At 38.5% G+C, this 23,475-nt stretch overlaps 1 protein-coding gene and 1 long non-coding RNA gene across 3 annotated transcripts in view; one reads left to right on the top strand and one right to left on the bottom strand.

Annotated features, from left to right (window-relative positions):
- The window catches only part of LOC124274920, a 44,648-nt gene that overhangs the window by 7,838 nt on the left and 13,335 nt on the right, over nt 1-23,475 (top strand). Inside the window, exon 2 of the long non-coding RNA XR_006898084.1 lies at nt 1,679-1,779. This is a non-coding gene — a long non-coding RNA (uncharacterized LOC124274920). The remainder of the gene's footprint in view (nt 1-1,678; nt 1,780-23,475) is intronic.
- LOC124274889 (NXPE family member 3-like) overlaps nt 1-23,475 on the bottom strand; it is a 30,709-nt gene that overhangs the window by 1,748 nt on the left and 5,486 nt on the right. The window contains exons 1-3 of one of the 2 annotated variants that reach the window (XM_046710261.1): nt 15,623-15,801; nt 2,879-2,967; nt 914-1,600 (exon numbers count right to left, since the gene is read on the bottom strand). In XM_046710261.1, coding sequence (XP_046566217.1) covers nt 914-1,600; nt 2,879-2,967 — 776 coding nt within the window. In that variant the 5' untranslated portion in view covers nt 15,623-15,801. Of the gene's footprint in view, nt 1-913; nt 1,601-2,878; nt 2,968-15,622; nt 15,802-23,475 lie in introns of those variants that run through there. The other variant, XM_046710268.1, reaches the window with a different exon arrangement.

Raw genomic sequence — 23,475 nt, 5'->3', positions numbered from 1 at the left:
CTACAAACAAGACATTAAATGGTTTAAAACTCAAATACAAAATGACTGACTGAGTTAAGTTTTACGCCGCTTTTAGTCATATTCCAGCAACATCACGGCGGGGGACACCAGAAATGGGCTTCACACATTGTGCCCATGTGGGGATTCGAACCCGGATCTTCGGCGTGACGAGCCCACCCTTTAACCATTAGGCTACCCCACCGCCCCCAAATACAATATGTCATTTAGGTCAAAAGCCTGAGTGAGTGAGTGTGTTTAGCCTAAATGATCAATTAAGCACACATCACTGAACACTCCAAAACCCCTTTCGATCATTTTGCTCATTTGTTAAATTGAATTCTGGCTTTTAGCATGAGGCTTACATATAGTTTCTCCAATGTGATCTCAGATTATTAGTCACCCGTGATGTTCGTAAAGCTAACGGATCTGTCTAAGTGTCTTCACATATGGTAAGTGGTTTAAGAAAATCACATCAATCAAAACAATTTATAAAGATAACATGTTTCCGAGTCAAAGTAAGTCTGACAGTTTTGCAAAAAGAAACTGGACTAATTGTCATACAGGGGCCACAGTTGGACCAGTTGATTGTGGCGCCAATGTGCTGTGTCTTTTGAATGATGATGGATTCAAATCAAGGATCCAATTAAATGCGTTCCTTTGTCTGTCACTATGCCGTGCTCGATGTTGCAACCAAACGCCTATCTCCACGAGTGCTCATACTCGTAACAGCTCAAGCAGAATAAGCATCCCGAATATTGAATTCGAACCAAATCTCAACAGGTTTTGGGAATTGCACAGTTCCGAAAAAGGCATTACGGTCCCTGGAACACAAGTGCAACCACGTACGAACGAAAAATGGATTCTCTCCTTCTCACAAAAACACGTTCAAAGCATGGATCACATAACTACTTACGATCTATACCAACTTGTATCAACCTCCGTAGGTACTGGCACAAAATGAACTGTGTTAACTCTAGTCCAATGGTGACACTCAAATCCAAGTTTTTCAGGTTTGCTACAATAAAACGGAACACCCCAATTTTCAGCAGTCAAATTACAAATGGGCGCCTTTTTGTGAAACCGTTCATCCAAATACCCCTCAGTAGTCTCTGTTTGGTTTCCTGCATCAAACAAGCAATAAATATGCTTTCCAAAAAATCCGGTTCTAAATGTGTTATATATAAAAGCCATCCTTTCTCTGGATGACAATATTGCCACATATATCACAGCTCGCCCAGTCCACATGGTGCGCAGAACACCCGTATATGTCCCATTGTCGTGGTCAATAACATATCCAGCGGAAGAAGCGCTTCTGCTTCTGTCTTTCATCCACACAGCCAGCATATCTCCTCCTCGAGCTTTTGGTCTATTTTTGCGATCCTTTAACACTATCTTGACATTGACTGCTTCATTAAGTCCATAGACATGCTGTTTGTCAATCAGGAATAACTTTGAGAACTTTCCTGAAGCATGACGATTTGAATCTTTAAAGTTGGCATTATTCAGGATTTCGCTTTCTGTCTTCACATGTTTTAGGTTGAGTTGTAATTGGTCCTTATGTCCTTTTCCTGGTTGCACGTGTTCTGGAGCGATCTGAAACCTATCGAATAGAAAACATAAATAGGTATCTCCCAGCTTAATGTTAAGTGTAATCTGTCCTTTGTCTCACATATTTTAGGACTAAGATAGACTCGACTACATAGAGACCACAGCTGCAGAGTACCTTAATACCATCGTCTGCACTGTGCCTTGCTCAGTTGGATTCCAATGCAATTAAAGGTGAGGTGAGGTGAAATTGTGTTTTACTTCGTGCTTGAGAATGTTTCGCTCATATGACGACTTGCATAAGGTGTGTATGTGTATATGCGGCTGCTTGTACTAGCCCAGACTTAAGCTGGTTTTATAGTGCTAGCCCACTGAGATACCATGCCGCAGTGAAGCATGAATACCCCACTCACAGTATACTGACTCCGAGCCGACCAGTCCTTGTTGTACCCAATAATGCCGAGCGCCAGGCAGGGACCAAAAAGTACCATATTTTAACGTCTTTTAGTATGACGCGATCGGGGATCCAATGCAATTAAAGACCTACAAAGGGTTATTCCTGTTCATTTGTCTGTTTTCGTTGTCTTTCTTCTTAAAAACGTCATATTTATGTATGTATATGTCGGACATTTAACATTCTGAAAATGAACAGTTTGTTTGTGTTTGTGAGAGTTTTTGTGACTGCTTATGTTTCAACGCTAGTGATAATAGTCAATAATTAGTATTCCGCAACATTGAAATGATGATTTCCGTTTCGTGGGGTCGCCTGTCTGGTTAAAATATCCGGGCGTCAATGCAAGTTCGCCTTCATACCTGGCCGTGCATTCAACCCACCTCTGATGAAATACACCGTGCATTCAGTTTACCGACCAAAGAGGCCAAAGTGGGACCAAGTTTCAGAACCCAGTTTTAGGTTTCGACATAATCGAGTGCAAGGTTTTCCAGAAACCAAAACCGGTTTAGCATAATGGAATAGGCCCTAAGATTAGCTGCCCTTGAGTTATTGAAAAGGTCTAGGTCATTGCTAATCGCATGCAGCCACCTTTCGTTACTATCCTTTCCTTGATTTTCAAATGGGTATGTTGTCTCACACCTCTTCCAGCACTGAACCGGGTGGGAGTAGTACTTTATGATATCGACTCGATAGTTATCTGATTCACTATCGCAAATAACGATGTTTCTTTCGTTTAATTGGTGGCGCATTCTCCGTGTTGATGAAATGTCGAGGCGAATTATACAGATTTATGCAATATAAAAGCAATCTCCAAACGCAAAGCTGATTATTTGTGTGAAACAAACACTAACTTGAACTTAGAGGAAATACGGTACTTACTTCTCAACGCCATTCCACGATAAATACAGCAACCCTGCCGCTAGAACGAAAACTGCCAGAGCCGTTAATTTTTTAAACTTGAAACTCATCTGAAACAAAGTGAAAATATTATTTCAACTATTCCTGTTACTGAAATATTGGATCTGTTTGTCTTGGTACATGTACATTGGTATCGTAACGTTTACCTTTGAAACGAGTTGTTTGTGTTATTCGATTCACGGGAATAGGTTCCACGTGATCAATCATGTTGTACCAATACGTGGGACAAGCTCAGTGAAGAGTTAAAACGAACGGACTGACTGGTGACTGAGTTTGGTTTCACGCCGCTATTAGCAATATTCCAGCAACATCACGGCGGGGGACACCAGAAATGGGCTTCACACATTGTGCCCATGTGGGGATTCGAACCCGGGTCTTCGGCGTGACGAGCCAATGCTGTAACCACTAGGCTACCCCACCGCCCAAAACAAACGGAGCACAGCACAACTAGCGAAAAACCCATACTTTTATCCGGGTTGTTACAGGACAGCAAGTTTTAATCCCCAAAATAGAATGGAATATTCCTTTGGTCAGTGATCAGTCAAGGAGATGTTTCAATAATTTTGTGAGCTCAAGTTTGTTGTACATTAAAACATGTACACAAAAGATCTCAAACTAATAATCTTATATAGATGTTTTGATGGGGAATTAGTTTGTCATTGGTAGAGCTTGTATGTATAAGATACAATATTTTTTCTTTCAACCTAGCATTATACAATAATCATTCGGGAATCATTCATATAAATTATATTTAACACATATCTCAGTTATACCTCAGCTGTCCTTATGTAAATCATATTAAATAAATGATATTTGCCATTGAACCAGTTATTCATATTAATTCACAATCAGCATATTAGTGATGCAACAATCCATCTAATGGGTCGATGCATGAGTGCAATATAGGCACAACTAATCATGACAATACATGTTTTTCACTTACATATTCAATAACGACTGAGATAGTATGCATGACAAAGTTCATGCAAATACACTGTATACATCATATTGCCACTTTCTATTAAAAAATAGTCAGTCATGACATTATCTGATTTAATTAATAGAGTTGTACAAAAGAGCTTACCTTAAAAATACATTGGAGAATTATTTAAGTCAATGATCAGTCGTCAATGAGATGTTTCAATATTTATTGTGAGGTCAAGAGTGTTGATGGGAAATCACTGACCTCTTTTTATAGTGGAAACTTCATTGATCAATACTGGAATTCTTTTGCGATTTTCGAAAACATATAATAGATCTTTAATTACGATTTTGGTTGGTGGCATAGATCAGGTATTTTTACTAATAGTAACTGAATTGACAAGCCGAAATGATTTTTTGAAGGGTAGTCACGTGACCGTGACAGGATGGTAATAGGCGTTAATTAGATCGTATTTATTACAGTTTATTTGTTGCGGCTGTGGTCTGGATGGGTTATATCCCAAAACTTCCACATCCCAATACTACCACACACTGTTAAAACTACAACTCCTCATAACCCCTTTTCGGGTAATAGGATAGCCCGGGAAGTGCGCTGAACTGAAACAACAGATAATGATACATCACCTGACTAAGGATGAAAGATATTGTACACTTTGTAACTTAAATGTAATCGGTGATGAATTACTCTGTATTCTTAAATGTCCAGCACTAAATTCATATCCTGAACAATATATACCCACCACAAAATGTCTCAACAACACATCTAAATTAGTCTTTGTTCTTTCGCCGACTCCTACTAGATATAAGAAATTTTGTCAAATTTTATCATACAGTTGCAAAAAATGTTAGCCAGTCTTTAATAGCGTTTGTATTTATCTACCTGTTAATATATGCACTTATTTATGTATAGGGAACTGTACATACGTATAAAGAATCATCTATTGCATTCAGTTGTCTATCTAAGACGCATGCATATGAACTGTACATGAATATATGCTCTTGTACCACCGAAGGTGGTTTTTTTAGTAATAAAATAGTTAATAGTCACTTAGCAGAGTAGAGATTTTAGTAGAGAAAAGAGTAGCCAGTTAATAAATCTGAAATATATAATATCAATTCGTGCATATTTCATGTAGGCAAAAACATGTAAACTTTGTTTTCTTGTTTCACCTTGAAATATTGTTAATTGCGTTCATATTATTCTGAATATACAAAACATAAATTATGCAAGCTTAACGTATATTTAATGTACATGAATATTCAAAAGTGTAGTTTTACAATATAACATGGCTAATGAGTTTTGAAATTTTATATTTATTGCTTAAAATGGGCCAACAAGCAAAAAAATGCCTTTTAATTCTGATTTGCAAATATAAAGTGATATGCAGTAAAAAAATTCAAAATGAGAATGTGAATTGTATTATGCTTACTTCAAGCTCTACTACCAAACATGCTTGCACTGCCAAATTCAGGCATAAACAGATAAATGAAGTTTAATTAAATAAGGAAATTGATAATGTCATGGTACCGACATTTGCACTAATTGTTATGGTAGTGACTCAATAACAGTAGTGACATTTTGTACAACCATCAGTTTAAACTGTTATTCATGAAGCAGACAACAAATATACTACCCATCAAAAGTTTAGACTCACTTAAAGCACTCATTACATGTTATGTATATATATGTGGTTACATCGAAGCTGAATTCCTCCACCAACTTAGGGGAACCTACTGCAAACCTTATGCAGATAAACTGCACGAGGATTATGCGTCAAATTGCTGAAAAGCATGTGCAAATATCGAGCATGTGAACAGCTGCGTTTTGGTGTAAAGTTTTGTTAAGAATTGACCAATTTTCACTAAGTTTCATCATTTATTGAACTCAGTACACTAATCTTTTCAACGTTACAAATTTGTTTTACAATACATCAGTTCATGTGTAAAAAGTATCTTTAAACTGTATAGAATATTTTGCAAAATCTAGTTTAGGTCAGTTGACTGAAATAAGTGGCTACATTTACACTAGTGAGTCTAAACTTTTGATGGGTAGTATATATTATCTCAGAACTTTCTCTCAGCTTTAGCACGGTATCATCTTACTTATGAAAACTGTCCGAGCAGGTTATGGTATCTTACGTTAGAATAAAGATTTTTTTTATATTGCAATACTATTACATATCAGCACTTACGCAATTCAATCTCATGAATGTCTTTGTGGTACGTTTGCCTATGACATTGTTAAACATGTATTTCTTTATTGTAATGAAACGCAGTATGGAAGAGACAGACTGATTGAAGACTTAATTGACATTCTTGATGTAGAAACTTTTAGTAACCCCTGGAAAAATGATAACGATATGTACTCAGCAGCAAAAACAACCGTCAGTACGAATTCAAAATTAGATGGGCACTGTAATCAAATCATTACAGAAATGGACATAATAAGCGGATCAAAAACATTTTTGTGTACAATATCTTGATACATCAATGAATAACTCAGCACAATTCCAAGACATTACGTGAACGTTTACTGTCAATTCAGAGTCTTGACTCCAGTATCTACCTAGTGTGACTACCACGAGCGGCAATAGCTACAGCACAGCGTCTATGCATGGAGTGCACCAATCGATTGATGAGTGAGTGAGTTAATATTTAACGTCACATCGGCAATATTTCAGCCATATCGTGACGAGAACATTTTACATTGTAATGGAATATGTATATATTATAAAAACCTGTCATCGAAGGACAGTAAAGCAACTAGAGTATCACAGATATATATATGTAAAACTAGTAATTGAATCTAAAACATTTTAACCATAGGGGACAACACAATCTAAAAATGGGCTATAGATCGCTAACAACTGAAGGTAGATCACCATACTAGGGACCATGGGGACTTACAGTACATTTGCTTCCTGCATGGGCCCTAGCTGGATTTATATCATCCCCTCAGCCGTTAGCAATTAAGGCATATCTAGCCATACATTAAAATTACAAATATTCTACAATTAAAAAACGGAAAGTTGAAATTGACTTTGAATGTTTTGGGACTTACGTACCCTCTCAGGAGGACAATACGTTTACAGTACTTTAACCCCCCTCGAGGATACAGCCACTAACAATCTATGTTACTAATTCAAACTACCAATAATAAAATATATATCTATTTACAAATCACTTAACAAATCTAATTCTTTTAAAAAGGCAATAACTAAATGAGAACTAACATTATTAAAAAGATCCTTCAATGTTTTGACATTAAAATACTTATCCCTTGTGATGGAATATTCAATGCAGTCAAGCAAGACATGCTTGACTGTGATTCTTTCATCACAAGGGATACAGAACGGAGGATCCTCACCTTTTAATAGGTACTCATGAGAATATCTTGTGTGGCCAATACGACATCGTCGTATGATGACCTCTTCAAATCTGGACTGACAACCCAAGTAGGTGTAACCAATATAGGGTTTTATTGCATGTAATTTATTAATACCTACTTGGGTGTCCCACTTCTTCTGCATTAGATCGCGGATGTAAGTTCTAATGCTGGCTTTACAATCAGAGTATGGGATAAGAAGTGATGTCACAGATTTGTTGAGGGCTGCCTTAGCAGCAATATCAGCCATCGTGTTCCCAGAAATGCCAACGTGGCTGGGTAACCAACAAAAGACGATGTCGCATTGGCCAGTAGCAAGATCATTATATAATTCAATTATTTCAATTAAAAGTGGATGTTTGCAAGATAGATTTTTAATCGCCTGAAGGCAAGATAGAGAGTCAGAAAAGATTATATATTGTTTATATTTACGGTGTTTATTAATATATTTAAGAGCTGTTAAGATGGCGTTTGCTTCTGCTGTGAAAATTGAACTGTCATTGGGTAGTCTGGAAGATATTGTTTTGGACCCAATGACAGTGGCACAAGCAACCGCGCCACCATCCTTGGATCCATCTGTATATAAGGATTTATAGGTATTATATTTATTTCTTAATTGACTAAATTCTTGTTTATATTGTAAATCATTAGTTTCGGATTTTTTTAAATGTGGTTAATGTTAAGTCAACTTCTGGCCTCACCAATTGCCAAGGAGGAGAAGAAAGAAGATGAGAAGGAGATATATTCTCCAGCTCAATGCCAGCAGCAGAAAGGAATGGTTTAATTCTGTGCCCAAGAGGCGGAACAACAGAAGGCTTTTTGTTGTACAACTGCTCATAAAGAGGATTAAAGACACAGTGAAATGCAGGATTAGACTCGTTTGAATATAATTTTGTAATATATTGTAAAGATAATTTTATACGGCGCTGGTTAAGAGAAGGTTCATCTGCCTCGACGTAAAGACTGTCAACAGGAGAGGTTCTAAAAGACCCAAGACAAAGCCTCAGGCCTTGGTGATGGACTGAATCCAGTAGTTTTAGGTTGCTTTTGCAGGCTCCACCATATACGATGGAGCCATAATCAAGCTTCGAGCGGACCAGTGATCTGTAAAGGTGTAGGAGCGTAGATTGATCCCCTCCCCACTTAGAATTGGAAACAACTTTCAACAAGTCAAGTGCCTTCAGGCATTTAGTTTTAAGTGCTTTAATATGTGGTAGAAACGTTAAGTGTGAGTCAAAAATAATACCCAAGAACTTGGCCTCCTTCACAACTTTGATAGGAGTGCCATTTAGAGATAGTTCCGGGGTCTTTATGAGGCTTATATTTTCTACAAAAGTGTAGACAATTAGTTTTTGATTTGGAAAATTTAAAACCGTTTTCAAGACACCATTTATGTATTTTATTTAAACACAACTGCAATTGCCGTTCAATAGTATGCATATTCTTACCACGACAAGAAATATTAAAATCATCCACAAAAAGTGAGCCATCAATTGAATCGTTTAAAACCTTGGATAAACTGTTGATCTTGATGCTAAAAAGTGTGACAGACAAAATACTGCCTTGTGGGACACCCTGATCCTGATTATAATGGTCAGACAGGGTAGAACCCACGCGGACTTGAAATTGCCTGACAGCTAAAAACTTGGATATAAATTGAGGCAAACGGCCTCTCAATCCAAAATCGTGTAAATCTCTTAAAATACCATGTTTCCATGTAGTGTCATATGCTTTTTCTAAATCAAAAAAAATCGACACTGCATGTTGTTTATTAATTATGGCATTTTTTACAAAAGATTCTAAACGCACTAAATGATCGATGGTACTACGGTTTTTACGGAAACCACATTGTATATTAGTTATAAGGTTATTGGTTTCCAAGTACCAAACAAGTCGATTGTTGATCATGCGTTCCATGGTTTTGCAAACGCAGCTAGTGAGTGAGATTGGTCTATAATTTGAGGGATCTGTATGATCCCGTCCAGGTTTAGGTATGGGAACAATAATAGCATCACGCCACGAGGAAGGAAAATTTCCAGATGTCCAAATGTCATCAAAAATGTGTAAGAGCGTCTCTAAACATGGTTCAGGTAAGTGCTTCAGGAGTTGATAATGTATGTTATCAACCCCTGAAGCAGTATCATGAGCCTGACTAAGAGCAGTATGTAGCTCATGTATCGAAAAGGTTTCATTGTAGTCTTCCCCATTATCTGAATTGAAATTAAGAGATTTCTTTTCTTGCTGTATTTGATATTTTTGGAATTCAGGTACATAATTAGATGAGGAAGAATGCTTAGCCAACGTCTCACCAAGTTTATTAGCAATATCAGATTTAATAGTAAGTAATTCGTTTCCATCTTTGAGATGGTGAATGCTAGACTTAGAGCCCTTACCCTTGATCTTCTGGATCATATTCCACACCTTGGATATAGGTGTGCGAGAATTAATTTTTGATATATAATTTCGCCAAGATAGGCGTTTACTTTGCTTGAAAGTACGTCGTGCTTTGGCGTTTAAAATTTTATATTTGTCCAAATTGTGGACCATAGGATGGCGACGGAAATAGTGCTCGGCTTTCTTCCGTGCCTTCCTAGCCTGTTTGCAGTCATTGGTGAACCATGGTTTTCGTACATGAGGAATTGCAGAGGACTTTGGGATACACTCGTCAGCTATATTATTTAGTTCATCTGAAAAACATTTTATGGCATCAGGAATATCATTAAAAAGTTCAGGTTTCAGTTTGTCAGCACAGAGAGTTGCATATAAAGGCCAGTTAGCCTTTTTTAAAATTCCATCTTGATGATGGAGTAACATCAGATGGATTCACGGGTGTTAGTAGTGTTGGGAAATGGTCACTTCCACAGAGGTCGTCATGGACTGACCATTCGAATTCACTCAGTAAGTTGGAATCAGTAATAGACAAATCAAGAGCTGAATAAGTTCCTGTGCCCGGATGTAAATAAGTGCATGTACCATCATTATAAATGCATAAGTCATTATTTGAAATGAAATCCTCCAGTATTTTACCTTTGGTGTTTGTATTAGTACCACCCGATAGTGGATTGTGGCCATTTAAATCGCCCATGATTAAACAAGGTTTAGGGGAGTTGATCATAGAGAGCTTGGAGATCTGTAAGTTGAACGGCTGATGAAGGTGGGATGTACAAAGAGCACAAAGTAAAAGCGACCTGTAATGTAAGCCGAACGGCAATGACTTGGAGATTGGTGTTAAGTCGAACTGGGCTATGGATAACATTGTTCCTCACCAGGATAGATGATCCACCAGTGGCTCTATCGCCCGGAGGAGAAAAATAATGATATGCATTAAACTGACGTAGTTCAAAATTATCTGCCTGTTTCAGATAAGTCTCTTGCAGGCAAAATGCTGACGGTTTAAGATCTTGGACTAATAAATGTAAATCGTTCAAATTAGTCCTAATTCCTCTACAATTCCACTGTATTATAGGCGAAGATATCATTCCTTCGGAGGGTGAACGGGAGATCTACCCCTCACCTTCCGTGAGGGCGACAAGTTATGTGTCCTACCATGGCTATGGTCGGACACATCCATGTCTTCAAGAGACCCAAAGTTGTTAAACATCTGGATCTGGTTGTTTGTCCCTTTTGGGGTTCTATTACTCTGATTCTTTTTAAACGTTTCACTGCTCGTTTTGGTTTTGTTCTTTGCTGGTTGTTTCACATTTTTTTCTGATTGAGATAATTGAGATGATGGTTTCTGTGATTTAGATGGATCCTTCTCACACGATACTTTGGGTTGAACGACTGTATTTGAGTGAGATGTGGTTTGTGCACTGGCGGTCTTTTGAAGTGGCTTTGCCTGGATTTCGACAGATAGCAATGTAGGTGCAGACGTCTTTGCCCACGTGTAATCGGTCTGACATCCTACTGAATTGCATGAAACAGTGTGAAGTTTGGAAACCGGAAGAGAAGCTGAAACAGCAGCAGAGTATGACGGGCCTGATTGTTCTTGTGCAAGAACAATCTGTTTTGCTTCAGCGAAGGTAATGTTGCGTTCATGCTTCATCTGTGATATCTTGGATTGAAGCTTCCAGGTAGGGCATTCCTTAGAGGAGGAGGGATGACAACCAGAACAATTGACACATACGGGAGGTTTGTCACAAACGTTAGAATTGTCGCAGGATCCTGCACACCGATGACAAGTTGCTTGATTATGGCACGATTTAGAACCGTGGCCATATTTTTGACATCTGTAGCATCTCAAGGGATTAGGGATAAATGTATCAACCCTCAAGTTGCAGTACCCAGCTTTTAGTGATTTTGGATGTATGGGGAGGCAAAAGTAAACAGATATGTATTGGTGTTTGTGATTTGATCATTCTTTTTGAAAGTGAAACGTTTTACACTTGTCACACCTTGAGAACCCAATTCTGTAACAATGTCAGTTTCAGTCATATCAGAAAGGCAACGTCCAATGTCACGGACGATGCCTTTAGAACTATTTAATGATCGGTGAGGAGAAACCTCAACGGGAATATTGGCTAGAGATTTGGCTGAGAGCAGGATTTGTGATTGGATCTGTTTCCTACACTCAATGAGCAGAGAACCAGATCGCAGTTTCTTGATGTCTTTTACCTCACCGGCCAAACCTTCAATACCCTTAGCTACAGCAAAGGGGTTTAGCCTTAGAGGACCACCATCAGGTGTTGTCATGACAACAAAACGTGGCCAATTTTCACTGTTGATGAGAGCTACGGGAGTCTCATCTTCCGACGAGAACGAATCATCAGACTCGTGGGAACGTTTTTTGAGTGGGGGTGCCATGATAGAAATATATATGATTCACCCTCCTAGCTCCCCACCCACCATGGAGTGTCAACAAGGACGATGCCTCATGTCTGTGGATCTCCAGCAGACGGCACCAAGGATACTAGGAGGGTATACTCAAGCAGTAAATATCTAGAACAGATAAATCCCACGAGCCACCGCCTTCTGGGCATTAAGACTCTAGGCAAAGTTCATGATAAACATAATACAAAGTCGATTAGTGTAAATAAACGAAGGGTGCCAAGACCAAAATTTCAAAAAAGTCCAAATCAGATTTTGTGCAATTACATATAATTAATGCACAGGGCTTGGCGTGACCAGCCGATTGATAGAACCGGGCCAGTTCTACCACCCGTCTAGGTGAAGTAAGGGGCAAAGTGGTGTGTTGGGCAAAGGGCCACTGTTCCTGGAACCAGTGCCCTCAACCACCAGCCTCCCGTCCTCCACCGACACAGGGGTGCAACCCACGGCAAACGGGTTGGTGGACCAAAATATCCCCCCCGGGTCCACAACGGGGGGGTTGAAAGGCGCTTAGCGTGACCCAGCACCCACCACGAGGAGGTGGCCCTTCATGGGTGGCAATCGATTGATGAAGGCTATTGAACCACACTCTGAGAAAGGCCTGGCGCAATAACTCGGCTGTGTTCGCCGATCGGCCTTGGTATGACATTATTCAGTCTTCTCTGAATTTCATCCCAAAGATGTTCAACTGGGTTTAAATCGGGACTAAGGGCTGGCCACTGCATAATGTTGACACCGTTCTGCTGTAGGAAGTCCCGTGTAGCTCTGGCAGTATGGGCCCGGGCGTAATCATGCTGGAAAATGTTGTTCCGGTAACGTGCGAAATGTGGTATGACGTGGGGTCTGAGAGCTTGGTCGATGTAGCGCACCGCTGTCAGGCCGCCTCCTCTCCCTGGACCAAGGTTCTGGGACACCACAGGACCCATTCTCTGGTTCATGCCTATTCCACCCCATACCATGATGCTTGCACCTCCCCATGAGTCTCCTTCCATAACACATTGGTCTGAGTAACGCAGGCCACATCGTCGCCATATTCTTGTTCTGTCATCTGCAGTTGATATGCAGTACCGACTCTCATCTGTAAACAGAACAGTTCTCCAATGCCTGTATCGCCTGTTTTGGTGTTGTAGGGCCAACTGTAGACGTTCACGCCGATGACAAGGGGTGAGGATAGGTTTACGGTATGGTCTACGGCAATGGAGGTTCCCGCTGTTAAGACGTCGGCGTAATGTTTCAGTACTGATTGGTCTTCCGTGTGTTCCCACTGTCTGCCGTACTGTTTCGGATGCTTGCATGAAGGGATTCTGTACATGCTGTCGCACAACATGGCGGTCTTGTCGTCTTGTGGTCACCCTTCGTCTGCCAGTACGGGGGCGATCATTTGTGGTGTTAGTGGCCCGGAAACGTTGCTGCAGTCTGTAGATGGTCCGAACGTTGACCTAGAAGTGATTGGCAACGGCTTGTGCAGTGTGGCCAGCTTCAAGACTTCCCAGCCCCTGGTTCCTCTGAGCTGTCGTGAGTCGCGGCATCCTGCTGACCTTGTAATGTGAATGTTTCAACCAGGTTTGGGGGTGCATTTTATAGGGCTGGTCCTTGGGAACAGCACGTGCAGCAAGGGTTGCATGAAAAACATGGAGAACACCGTACCATCTCCGAGATCAGGTTGCGTTTTTGAGACCATTTCCTGGGTTCCATTCTGAGTTTGGGAAGGAAAGGCTTTGCTCAAGTAAAGTTGGATATATACAATCAAAACATTAAATGAGTTTACAGTTTTGTGTTTCTGCAAAGAAAAATTCCAAACTGACGTTTATTTTGCTGCTTAGTATATTACTCTGTTTTATACTCGGGGGTCTTCCTACTCAGTGCCCGAAAACCCTCGAGTATGAAACATGGGCAATTGGCATAAGTCGAATATGCAGAACTATTAGGTTGGAAACGATATTTCTATGGATGTGTATAATTTCTGACATGTGCAAATACCATACCTATTTGTTTGAGTGGCATTTTAGAAGTTGAGACGTACAATATGGAACAAGTTTTTATGGATAACAACTTCTTTATTTCGTGAGTGCGACGTTTCGATACAGATTCTTGTACCGTTGTCAAGCAAGAGTGATACATGAAGTGGAGGAGCTCACACCAAAGCCGTCACCGAGTATTCACCGGACAACCCGTTTCCAAACTGCGCGAACCTATTTCACTGCGCACGTGCTATGAGAGCAGCCCAGCTGTTGAAACCAGTTTTCCCCCGAAAAGTCTGGGGAAAATTAGTGAAACGTTTGAACTCCGATTTCGCGCGGTTTTTTTACATTGCGTTGTTTTTCAACTTTATAAGTTGAATTTGCATTTTTGACGATTTGTTTCGGTAAGTCCATACCGAAAGGTATCAGAATCTGCAAAGTTGTGTTTTACGTTGCATGTGACCTTTAAACCATGCAAAATATTGTTTTCCAGCCCATTTTGTTTTCTTAAACGCGTACTCGAAACACCAGACATCAAAACTGAGAGCTTTTCAAGGTATCTGATCATGCTGAATCTTATTCACAGGTTTTTGTGATAATGGAAAGCCTAAAAGTGATTAGACTGATATCCATTAAGGTTTGTGTAAGAACATATTTCATTTTATGAAGATCTAGGACACGTTCATTTTTAAACATGGTTCCTTATAAAATCATACCTTCAAAAATCTGTCTGATTTTAAAGTCAGGAAAACTACAAGTGTTATTAGCAAGTACATTTTATCAAATGTATAAAAGTAAACTGTTATATACTTTATGAACATTATTTCAACTATATATGATTAGTTTTTATTTTATTATTATTGTTATAGGACATTTATATAGCGCACATATCCAGGCAAATAGTGCGAGCTCAAGGCACTGGTATTTGTTCCCTCGATCTTTGGATGTCAATCTCAACGTCACTTCGTATTATCAATCTCAACTCCCTGTGGAGTATACAACTCTTGCAGCCACCAGGCGCACCGAGTTATTGTGTCTTTCTCATCCAAACGAGGTACTCATTCACAGCATAATGCATAATACTCGTTGTACAGGATACTAACAAAATCATTGTTTTATGTATATTTATATTCATTGTCGCATTGTGTGTCATAAGTCTTATGCTGAGAATACGTTTAATTCACATATCCTTACGGTTTGTTCTAAATTGAATGTCTAGTTTATAAAAAGAGTTCCCCTATTTAAGTCGAACAAGGAATGTTATAATGCTGGCATGACAAATACTTCCATGTACTGCAGACATTTTATTTAGAAACATCTTATTACTGTAGTGCCCTAGGTCGCGAAAGAATTATTTTCGATTAAGAGCTGTGTCCTTACCTTAAATATATACAAATATATAAACAAACAAATAAAAAACACACCCGACAAAAATCCTACCAAAATGGTGATTAAGCCCCAGGTGTGGGCCTGAATAGACTGACTACGTACAAAATAGCCTCTGCGCGGTCAAGGTCGATTGCGCCAGGACCAGAAGAACAATAAAATAATGTGTGACCAGAAGAACTTTAAAATGAAGTGTGAACAAACCGTTCTGTGCCTCTGTCAGTGGATTGTACACTGGTCAAGTCTGGAGTTTTTCACAGAAAGTTTCCACAAGTCATTTGAGAAGGGGAAAGCTGCAGCTCTCTCCCGGCTGTGCGACAACGTTCACTTGAGTGCAACAACTACACTGATTCAAAATGATGTTAAACACAAGCAACCGAGCGTGACAACAGATTGGTCTGCCGTTTGTTACCTCCTAGCTGTTACCCGTGAACCATGCAGACAGAGGAAATATGTTGTAGTCAATTACCCACCACCCTGGAGTTATTACAAAGGATTGTGGATGATTTGTGTTCACGGGTAAGTGATTTAATACGGCTCACTGTGCAATGTGGTCCTGGTGGGTGACAACATATAATTAACCCTGTATACATTCAACCCAGTCCATTCACATCGGAACGTCTTCATCATCCAGTCACACCCTAACCTGTGGAGTTCCCCAGGGATCAGTTCTTGGACCAACTCTTTTCTCCCTGTATACTCAACCGCTCGGAAAACTGATGTCTGCTTATCATGTGCCTCATCATTTCTATGCGGACGACAGCCAATTGTTTGACAGTTTTAAGTCGTCAGAACAAAGTCAGTTAGAGTGCAAGTCCAACCTTGAAGCATGCCTCTCGAGCACAAGATCCTGGATGTCTGCTAACAAGCTGAAACTTAACGACTATAAAACAGAAACAATGGTCATCTCCACAATCTCAAGACAACGAAACCTTATCATCAAAGATATCTCCATTGGGCAATCTTCGATTCCTTTTTCTCCTCTTGTGAAAAACCTTGGCGTTCTTTTGGACTCAAACCTCAGCATGGACAAGCAAATAAATCATCTAGTAAAGATCTGCCACTACCATCTGAAGAACATCGGCAGCATCCGCAAAGTCCTAACAAAGAAGCCACTGCCACCCTTGTGCGGACACTGATTTTATCCCGCCTGGATTACTGCAACAGTTTACTGTTTGGCATCTCTTCCTCTCAACTCCATCGTCTTCAGAAAATCCAGAACAAAGCTGCACGCATCATCACTCTCACCAGTCCTCGCTGTCACATCTCTCCCATCCTAAACTCTCTACACTGGCTCCGTATTCGTGAAAGGATTGATTTCAAGATTCTCTGCCTCACCTACCAGTCTTTCTACAACTCAGGACCTTCCTACCTTCAAGACCTTCTGACACATTACTCTCCAGAAAGAACCCTGCGCTCATCACAACAACTGTTACTTGCTGTCCCGAGCTACAGTCTCAAATCATTTGGCTCAAGGACCTTTTCATATGCAGCAGCTTCTCTGTGGAACTCTCTCCCTATCGAGTTAAAATCATCTCCTTCCCTAAGTACATTCAAAACACGACTAAAGACTCATCTATTTCTTCGCTACAAGTGACTTCCAATCATCCGTACCTGCCAACTGTATATAGTTTTAACTTGAGCTCAGGAAGCGCTTTGAGCATATCCCTGTGACGTGGAAAGGCGCTATATAAATGGCCTATTATTATTATTATTATTATTATACATGGTTCGGGCATAACCGGGTTGGTCTACATAGGGGGGTATCAACCTTGACGTGACTTGACTTGACATAACCTCTACAGCTTATAACAACAAGGGTCATAGTCCAGTGCACAGCTAATCTCCTGCCTGTTACCTATTTCACACAATGGACCAGCCCAAACACTTTGCAATTGAGAGAATGATTTTGAGCAATAACCAAACTAAGAGATTGAGAGAATTATTTTTAATGAATGATAACAAAAAATATGTGAGCAAAAGTTCAATAATATTCAATAAAACATATTATCTGTGAACCTCAAGGAAACTGCCGGTGAAGGTTCGGGCTAGAATGAACCTTCGGTAATCCATGCTTGTCGTAAGTTCAAGTTCAGTTTATTCTCAAATAACCACGAATGGTTGTACAAGAGAAAATCAAACATAATTCATTTAAATTCATATAAACAAACATGCCAGATGACAGGTAGAACAGTTTAAAATGAAACATAATAATGCCATAAATTAGGAACTATTAAGTGATTTGTTGTCTATAGAATGAGAAAATTGAGATTTAAACATTTTCGCCTATGAGTTTATCGAATACAAGCAGATATTTGGATAGATTTCTTATTTATTTTCAATTTCTACTATTAAATATTTTCTTCAATGTTGATAAATTGTGGAAGTACATATGTCTATATGTCTAGATGGTAAATATTTCAATCTAATATCTGAAAGGGCTTCGCATTTAAATACCTACTGAAATTCATCGCCTATTGCTGGTAAATTGCAAAGTTTACTTGTTCTGTTTTTTCTAGCGATACCATGCCAACGACCAGTTTCTACCGGGAGATTGTGCTTACAGGTTCTGTATTTCAAAATAGGATAGTAAATATAAGCTGGGAAGAGAAGAAAGTTTTCAAATATGGGAGTGTCTTTAATATGTTTATAATAAAATCCCTTAGAGCTATTTTCAATATCAGCTTTCCAACTTTGTTGGCATTGGTCTTTTAAGGCCCGTGAAGATGCCGGGGTAGAAGAGATCTTCAGAAACCCATGTGCTTGCCATAAAAGGCGACTATGCTTGTCGTAAGAGGCGACTAACGGGATCGGGTGGTCAGGCTCGCTGACTTGGTTGACACATGTCATCGGTTCCCAATTGCGCAGATCGATGCTCATGCTGTTGATCACTGGATTGTCTGGTCCAGACTCGATTATTTACAGACCGCCGCCATATAGCTGAAATATTGCTGAGTGCGGCGTAAAACTAAACTCACTCACTCACTCATTGGTCTTTTAATACAGTCTCCCCTTGTGAAACTAGCCATTGGCATGGTACGCTTACAGGATTATAGAATACAAAAGATAAGCCATATTTATCTAATAAAGATTCAACATGATGCATCCAGGGGTCAAAATCAGTCTTAAAGATACCTTGTACATATGCATAATTATTGATCAGTTTTGATAATTTCTGCTGCATTCCAGGATTAATAAGTTTATGCCAGTAACAAATAATACGCTTAGCTGCTGTGATATTTAAAGGAAATCTTCCGAGTTCTCCATATACCATAAAAGTAGGGGTAGAATTTCGTAAACCGCTGGTCAATTTTAGAAATTTCAAATGGATTTTTTCAATTATATTTAAATTTTCATATGCCCAAGTTTCACAGCCATGCAGAAGCATTAGGGCTATCATAACATCAAATGCCTTAAGTAAACAATCCAACGGGATATTATGATTTCTAGGGTTTTTTAAAAGACAAAACATTGCTTCGGATGCGCTTGCTGCAAGGTTTTTGATTGATATATTAATTTTCTACATTCTACTAAATGTCACTCCAAGATAAGTATAGTTATCTACAATTTCAATAGGAGATTGTCCTAAGACAAATTTGAGTTTACTATTATTTGCAGGGCCACTTCCAAAAATTAAGTCTTTCGTTTTGTCAGGATTCACTTCTGTTTTCCATATATTACAATATTTGCTAAAGGAATCTAAAGTACTCTATAGCCCCGATGCGGAATCAGCAAAATGAACAGTGTCGTCGGCATAAAGGAGTATAATAAATGATAAACATATTAACTAGATGTTTACATTCTCGAGCATAACACTTTTACAACTGTCATCAATGAGAAATTGTTCTTAATCATTTATGAATAAACCAAATAAAAGAGGTGAAAGATTTTCCCCTTGGCGGACGCCCGAATAGCACGGAAAATAATCTGAGAACTTATCATTTGAATATACACAAGATTTGATATTTGCATACATATTTTGTATAAGCGTACAATATTTACCTGTAATTCCATTGTTAACTATGTTTTGCCAAAGTCCAATCCTCCATACATTATCGAAAGCTTGAGAAAAATCAATGAACGCACAATATAATTTTCGTTTACAGGTCTTTAAAATCCGAGTAAGCATGTTCAAAACAATATGTTGTCGATTGTAAAATGTTCTTTCCTAAAACCTGTCTGCCTTGTTTCCAAGAAAATATTCAGTCTATTGTTCAATATACTTGTGAAAAGCTTTCCAAAGCAGCTTAAAATAGTGATTGGTCTATAGCCATTGGGGTCTGATTTCTGGCCTTTACCTTTGTATAAAGGTCCAACAGAGCCAGTCAACCATGCTTCAGGCATTATTCCTGTGGAGAATATCAAATTGAAATAATCAACAAAGGACCAAGTAGGTTAGAGGAATCAATAAGATAGGCATTTCAATGTCATCAATATCATCAGATTTATTTCGTTTTAGCTTTTTGATAGCATGTGTCACTTCTGTCAAAGTAACATCATCTAATTTAATATGTGATCATCATAATCTTTAATTTCTTTATCTATTTCAAAATCAGGAGTAGTCTGTTTACTGTTGATATGCTTGAAATGTTCAAAACATTCTTTTAGGTCAGGTATTTCAGAATTATTATATTGGTTACTTTTTGTTAGTATTTTCCAGAATTCTTTAGGGGAATGCTTTTGTTTTTTTCTGATCAAGTGGGATAATTTATTTTTATACTTGTTTATATGTTTATTCAGACATGTCTTATATTCTTTTGAACATCGGCGATATTCAGCCTTATTTGAATTCGTCTTACTTTTAAAATACCAACGTTTTGATTTTTGAAAGCATTTACGTTTTTCTCGACATTCTTTTCCAAACCAAGGCTTATCATTGCAATCTCGTTTCGACACTGGTGGAGGCGAGCGTCTCACACCCAATGGTTCTCCTGCTGCGTCAGGCAGAAGGTGCGCTACACCAGAGTCAATTGCAAAGTCATTGACTGCCCGTGCTGGGTCGTCGTGACTTGTTGTTGATTTCAATAAATGGGTCAATGCCAGGACACAGTTTCTGTTAATATTATTTACAAATGTTTTTGCTTCATTTATGTCATACCGCTTTGGTTTTGTAGAAATTTCTTTATTACATTTTCCCGCCTATTCTCAGGTGGTTTTGAGTTAGAGTTTAGACCTATATTTAATGAGAAAGTGATGGGAGAGTGAACATCTGAATACAAAGGTGAGAAATCAATAACATCAAAATCAACAAAACATGGAAGACATTGTGGCGAGGATAAAACATAGTCGATTAATCTTGAGTCATTACATGTCACTTTGCCTTTATCCTTATCTTTGTATAGTCTCCCATTGCATATAAACATATTAGTGGTTTTACAAAGCTCTATGAGCTTAAGGCCTGGAGCATTAACTTTTCCTAAATCTTGGTTAGCTCTTGTTATAGGGAGAGAAGAGGCATAAAGAATATTTTTAGGTTCAAAAATATCTGTCATAATTTCAATATCAATATCAAGTTCTTCAATTATATGCTTGTCAATTGTGCAATACTCTTTCAATAGTCTAGTCCTTGCATTGAAATCACCCATAAGTAAAATGTAATCACTCTTAGCAAGCATTTGTAAAATGGATTGTTCAACAAGGGGAAAGATATCATCTTTTGCATATTTCTAGAACTATCCGGTGGTAAGTACACACTACCTAGATAAAGATCATTATCAATATTGAGCAATTCTTTAGATATTCTATACCAGATAATATACACATTCATTGTTATATAATGAAATATGGTCAGAGAAGGTATTTCTTACTGCTAAACCAATACCACCAGACTTTGGTCTATGGTAAAGATATAATTTTTAGCCTTCAATTTCTAGTTCATCGAGCGAATCTGTTTTTGTTTCTTGTAAGCCAATTATATCAGCTTTATTTAATAGAGATGTAAATTCAGAATACTGCAGTTTTCTTCTTAGCCCACATACATTTAGATTGATAAATTTTTGTTTACTGGCAGAACCTGATCAATCATCATTAGTTGTAGTTTCATGACTACACTGGGTGATGATGCAGGTTATGTCTGTGATGTTGTACACTCCAACTTCAGCGGTATGAACTGACTTAAGGGAAGTTGTGCTGGTTTGGAGTTCATCAGTGTGGCCAGTTGAATTATCATCATAATCATGTATCATAGTTTCTGTTGATAATTCTGATATATCAACAGTGTTTATGTTCATTACAAATTCATCATTTACACCATTTGTCAAAGTGTTGTGATCATAGCTTGTATCTTCATTGTTATATGTAGCATCAACGTTACTGGCATCATTCATATGGGTTGAGGATTCATATACACTCATGTTTTTATCTGAGAGACATTGATATCAATGTTACTGGCATCATTCATATGGGTTGAGGATTCATATACACACATGTTTTTATCTGAGAGACATTGATATCAATGTTACTGGCATCATTCATATGGGTTGAGGATTCATATACACTCATGTTTTTATCTGAGAGACATTGATATCAATGTTATCATGAGAGTTTTTATCATTGATATCAATGTTACTGGCATCATTCATATGGGTTGAGGATTCATATACACACATGTTTTTATCTGAGAGACATTGATATCAATGTTACTGGCATCATTCATATGGGTTGAGGATTCATATACACACATGTTTTTATCTGAGAGACATTGATATCAATGTTACTGGCATCATTCATATGGGTTGAGGATTCATATACACTCATGTTTTATCTGAGAGATATCATTTACTGATATCAATGTTACTGGCATCATTCATATGGGTTGAGGATTCATATCTGACACACATGTTTACACACATGTTTTTATCTGAGAGACATTGATATCAATGTTACTGGCATCATTCATAGGGGTTGAGGATTCATATACACACATGTTTTTATCTGAGAGACATTGATATCAATGTTACTGGCATCATTCATATGGGTTGAGGATTCATATACACAAATGTTTTTATCTGAGAGACATTGATATCAATGTTACTGGCATCATTCATATGGGTTGAGGATTCATATACACAAATGTTTTTATCTGAGAGACATTGATATCAATGTTACTGGCATCATTCATATTGGTTGAGGATTCATATACACACATGTTTTTATCTGAGAGACATGGATTATTACTATGATTTTCAGGGGTAATAGATGTTTTGCTAACAGTGTTAGAATCAACATTATTAGGCATTGTATGTTCAACACTTGTATCATTCACATAAGAAGCTGATCTATAAATGTTCTTAGGTGGAGGGATAGCATGATTATCATCACTATTATGATATTGTGAATGGTACTTGAATGGAGATCATTATACATACAGTGTATGTTAAAATGTGTATCAACATAAGACGTACTTTTACACTCACTAGTGTTCACATTGGGAGATATAGCACAATTAGTGACAGTCAAAGGAGTAACACAGTGAACAGTGCATGTATTTACATTGAGGTGCATATTATTTACATAGCTGGAAGTATTCACATGAGAAGATGCTTCATGTACACAAGTGTTCACATGTGAGTGGGTAGCACTATATGAGTTTTCCAGACAGATGGGACTCAAGTTCTCAAGACCACCAGGCGAGGCGACTAACGGGTTCGGGTGGTCAGGCTCGCTGGCTTGGTTGACACATGCCATCGGTTCCCAGTTGCGCAGATCGTTCTCATGCTGTTGATTACTAGATTGTTTCGTCCAGATTCGATTATTTACAGACCGCCGCCATATAGCTGGAATATTGCTGAGTGTGGCGTAAAAGTAAACTCATTCATTCACTCACTCACTCAAGGAAATTGGTTTTGCTATGTTCCAGCCTCACAATCCCCATTTTGTTTGACTTTATGTCTTGCCGCAGAAGTTATAGGGGTATTGGGCTGTAGGGGTTATGGGATGGTTTACCCTCAGCTAGCTCAAAAATGGTTAACTGGATCTCAAAATCAGTCGTGTGTAACGATGCGGTAAATTGCCATTTCTATAGCCAATTAAGCTACAGTGCGTATAAGACTTAGGGT

This window comes from Haliotis rubra, unplaced genomic scaffold (genome assembly GCF_003918875.1).
Source record: "Haliotis rubra isolate DU_JTF1 unplaced genomic scaffold, ASM391887v1 Scf1042, whole genome shotgun sequence".
NCBI classification, from domain to species: Eukaryota; Metazoa; Mollusca; class Gastropoda; order Lepetellida; family Haliotidae; genus Haliotis; species Haliotis rubra.
This window is presented reverse-complemented; position numbering and strand designations above follow the sequence as displayed.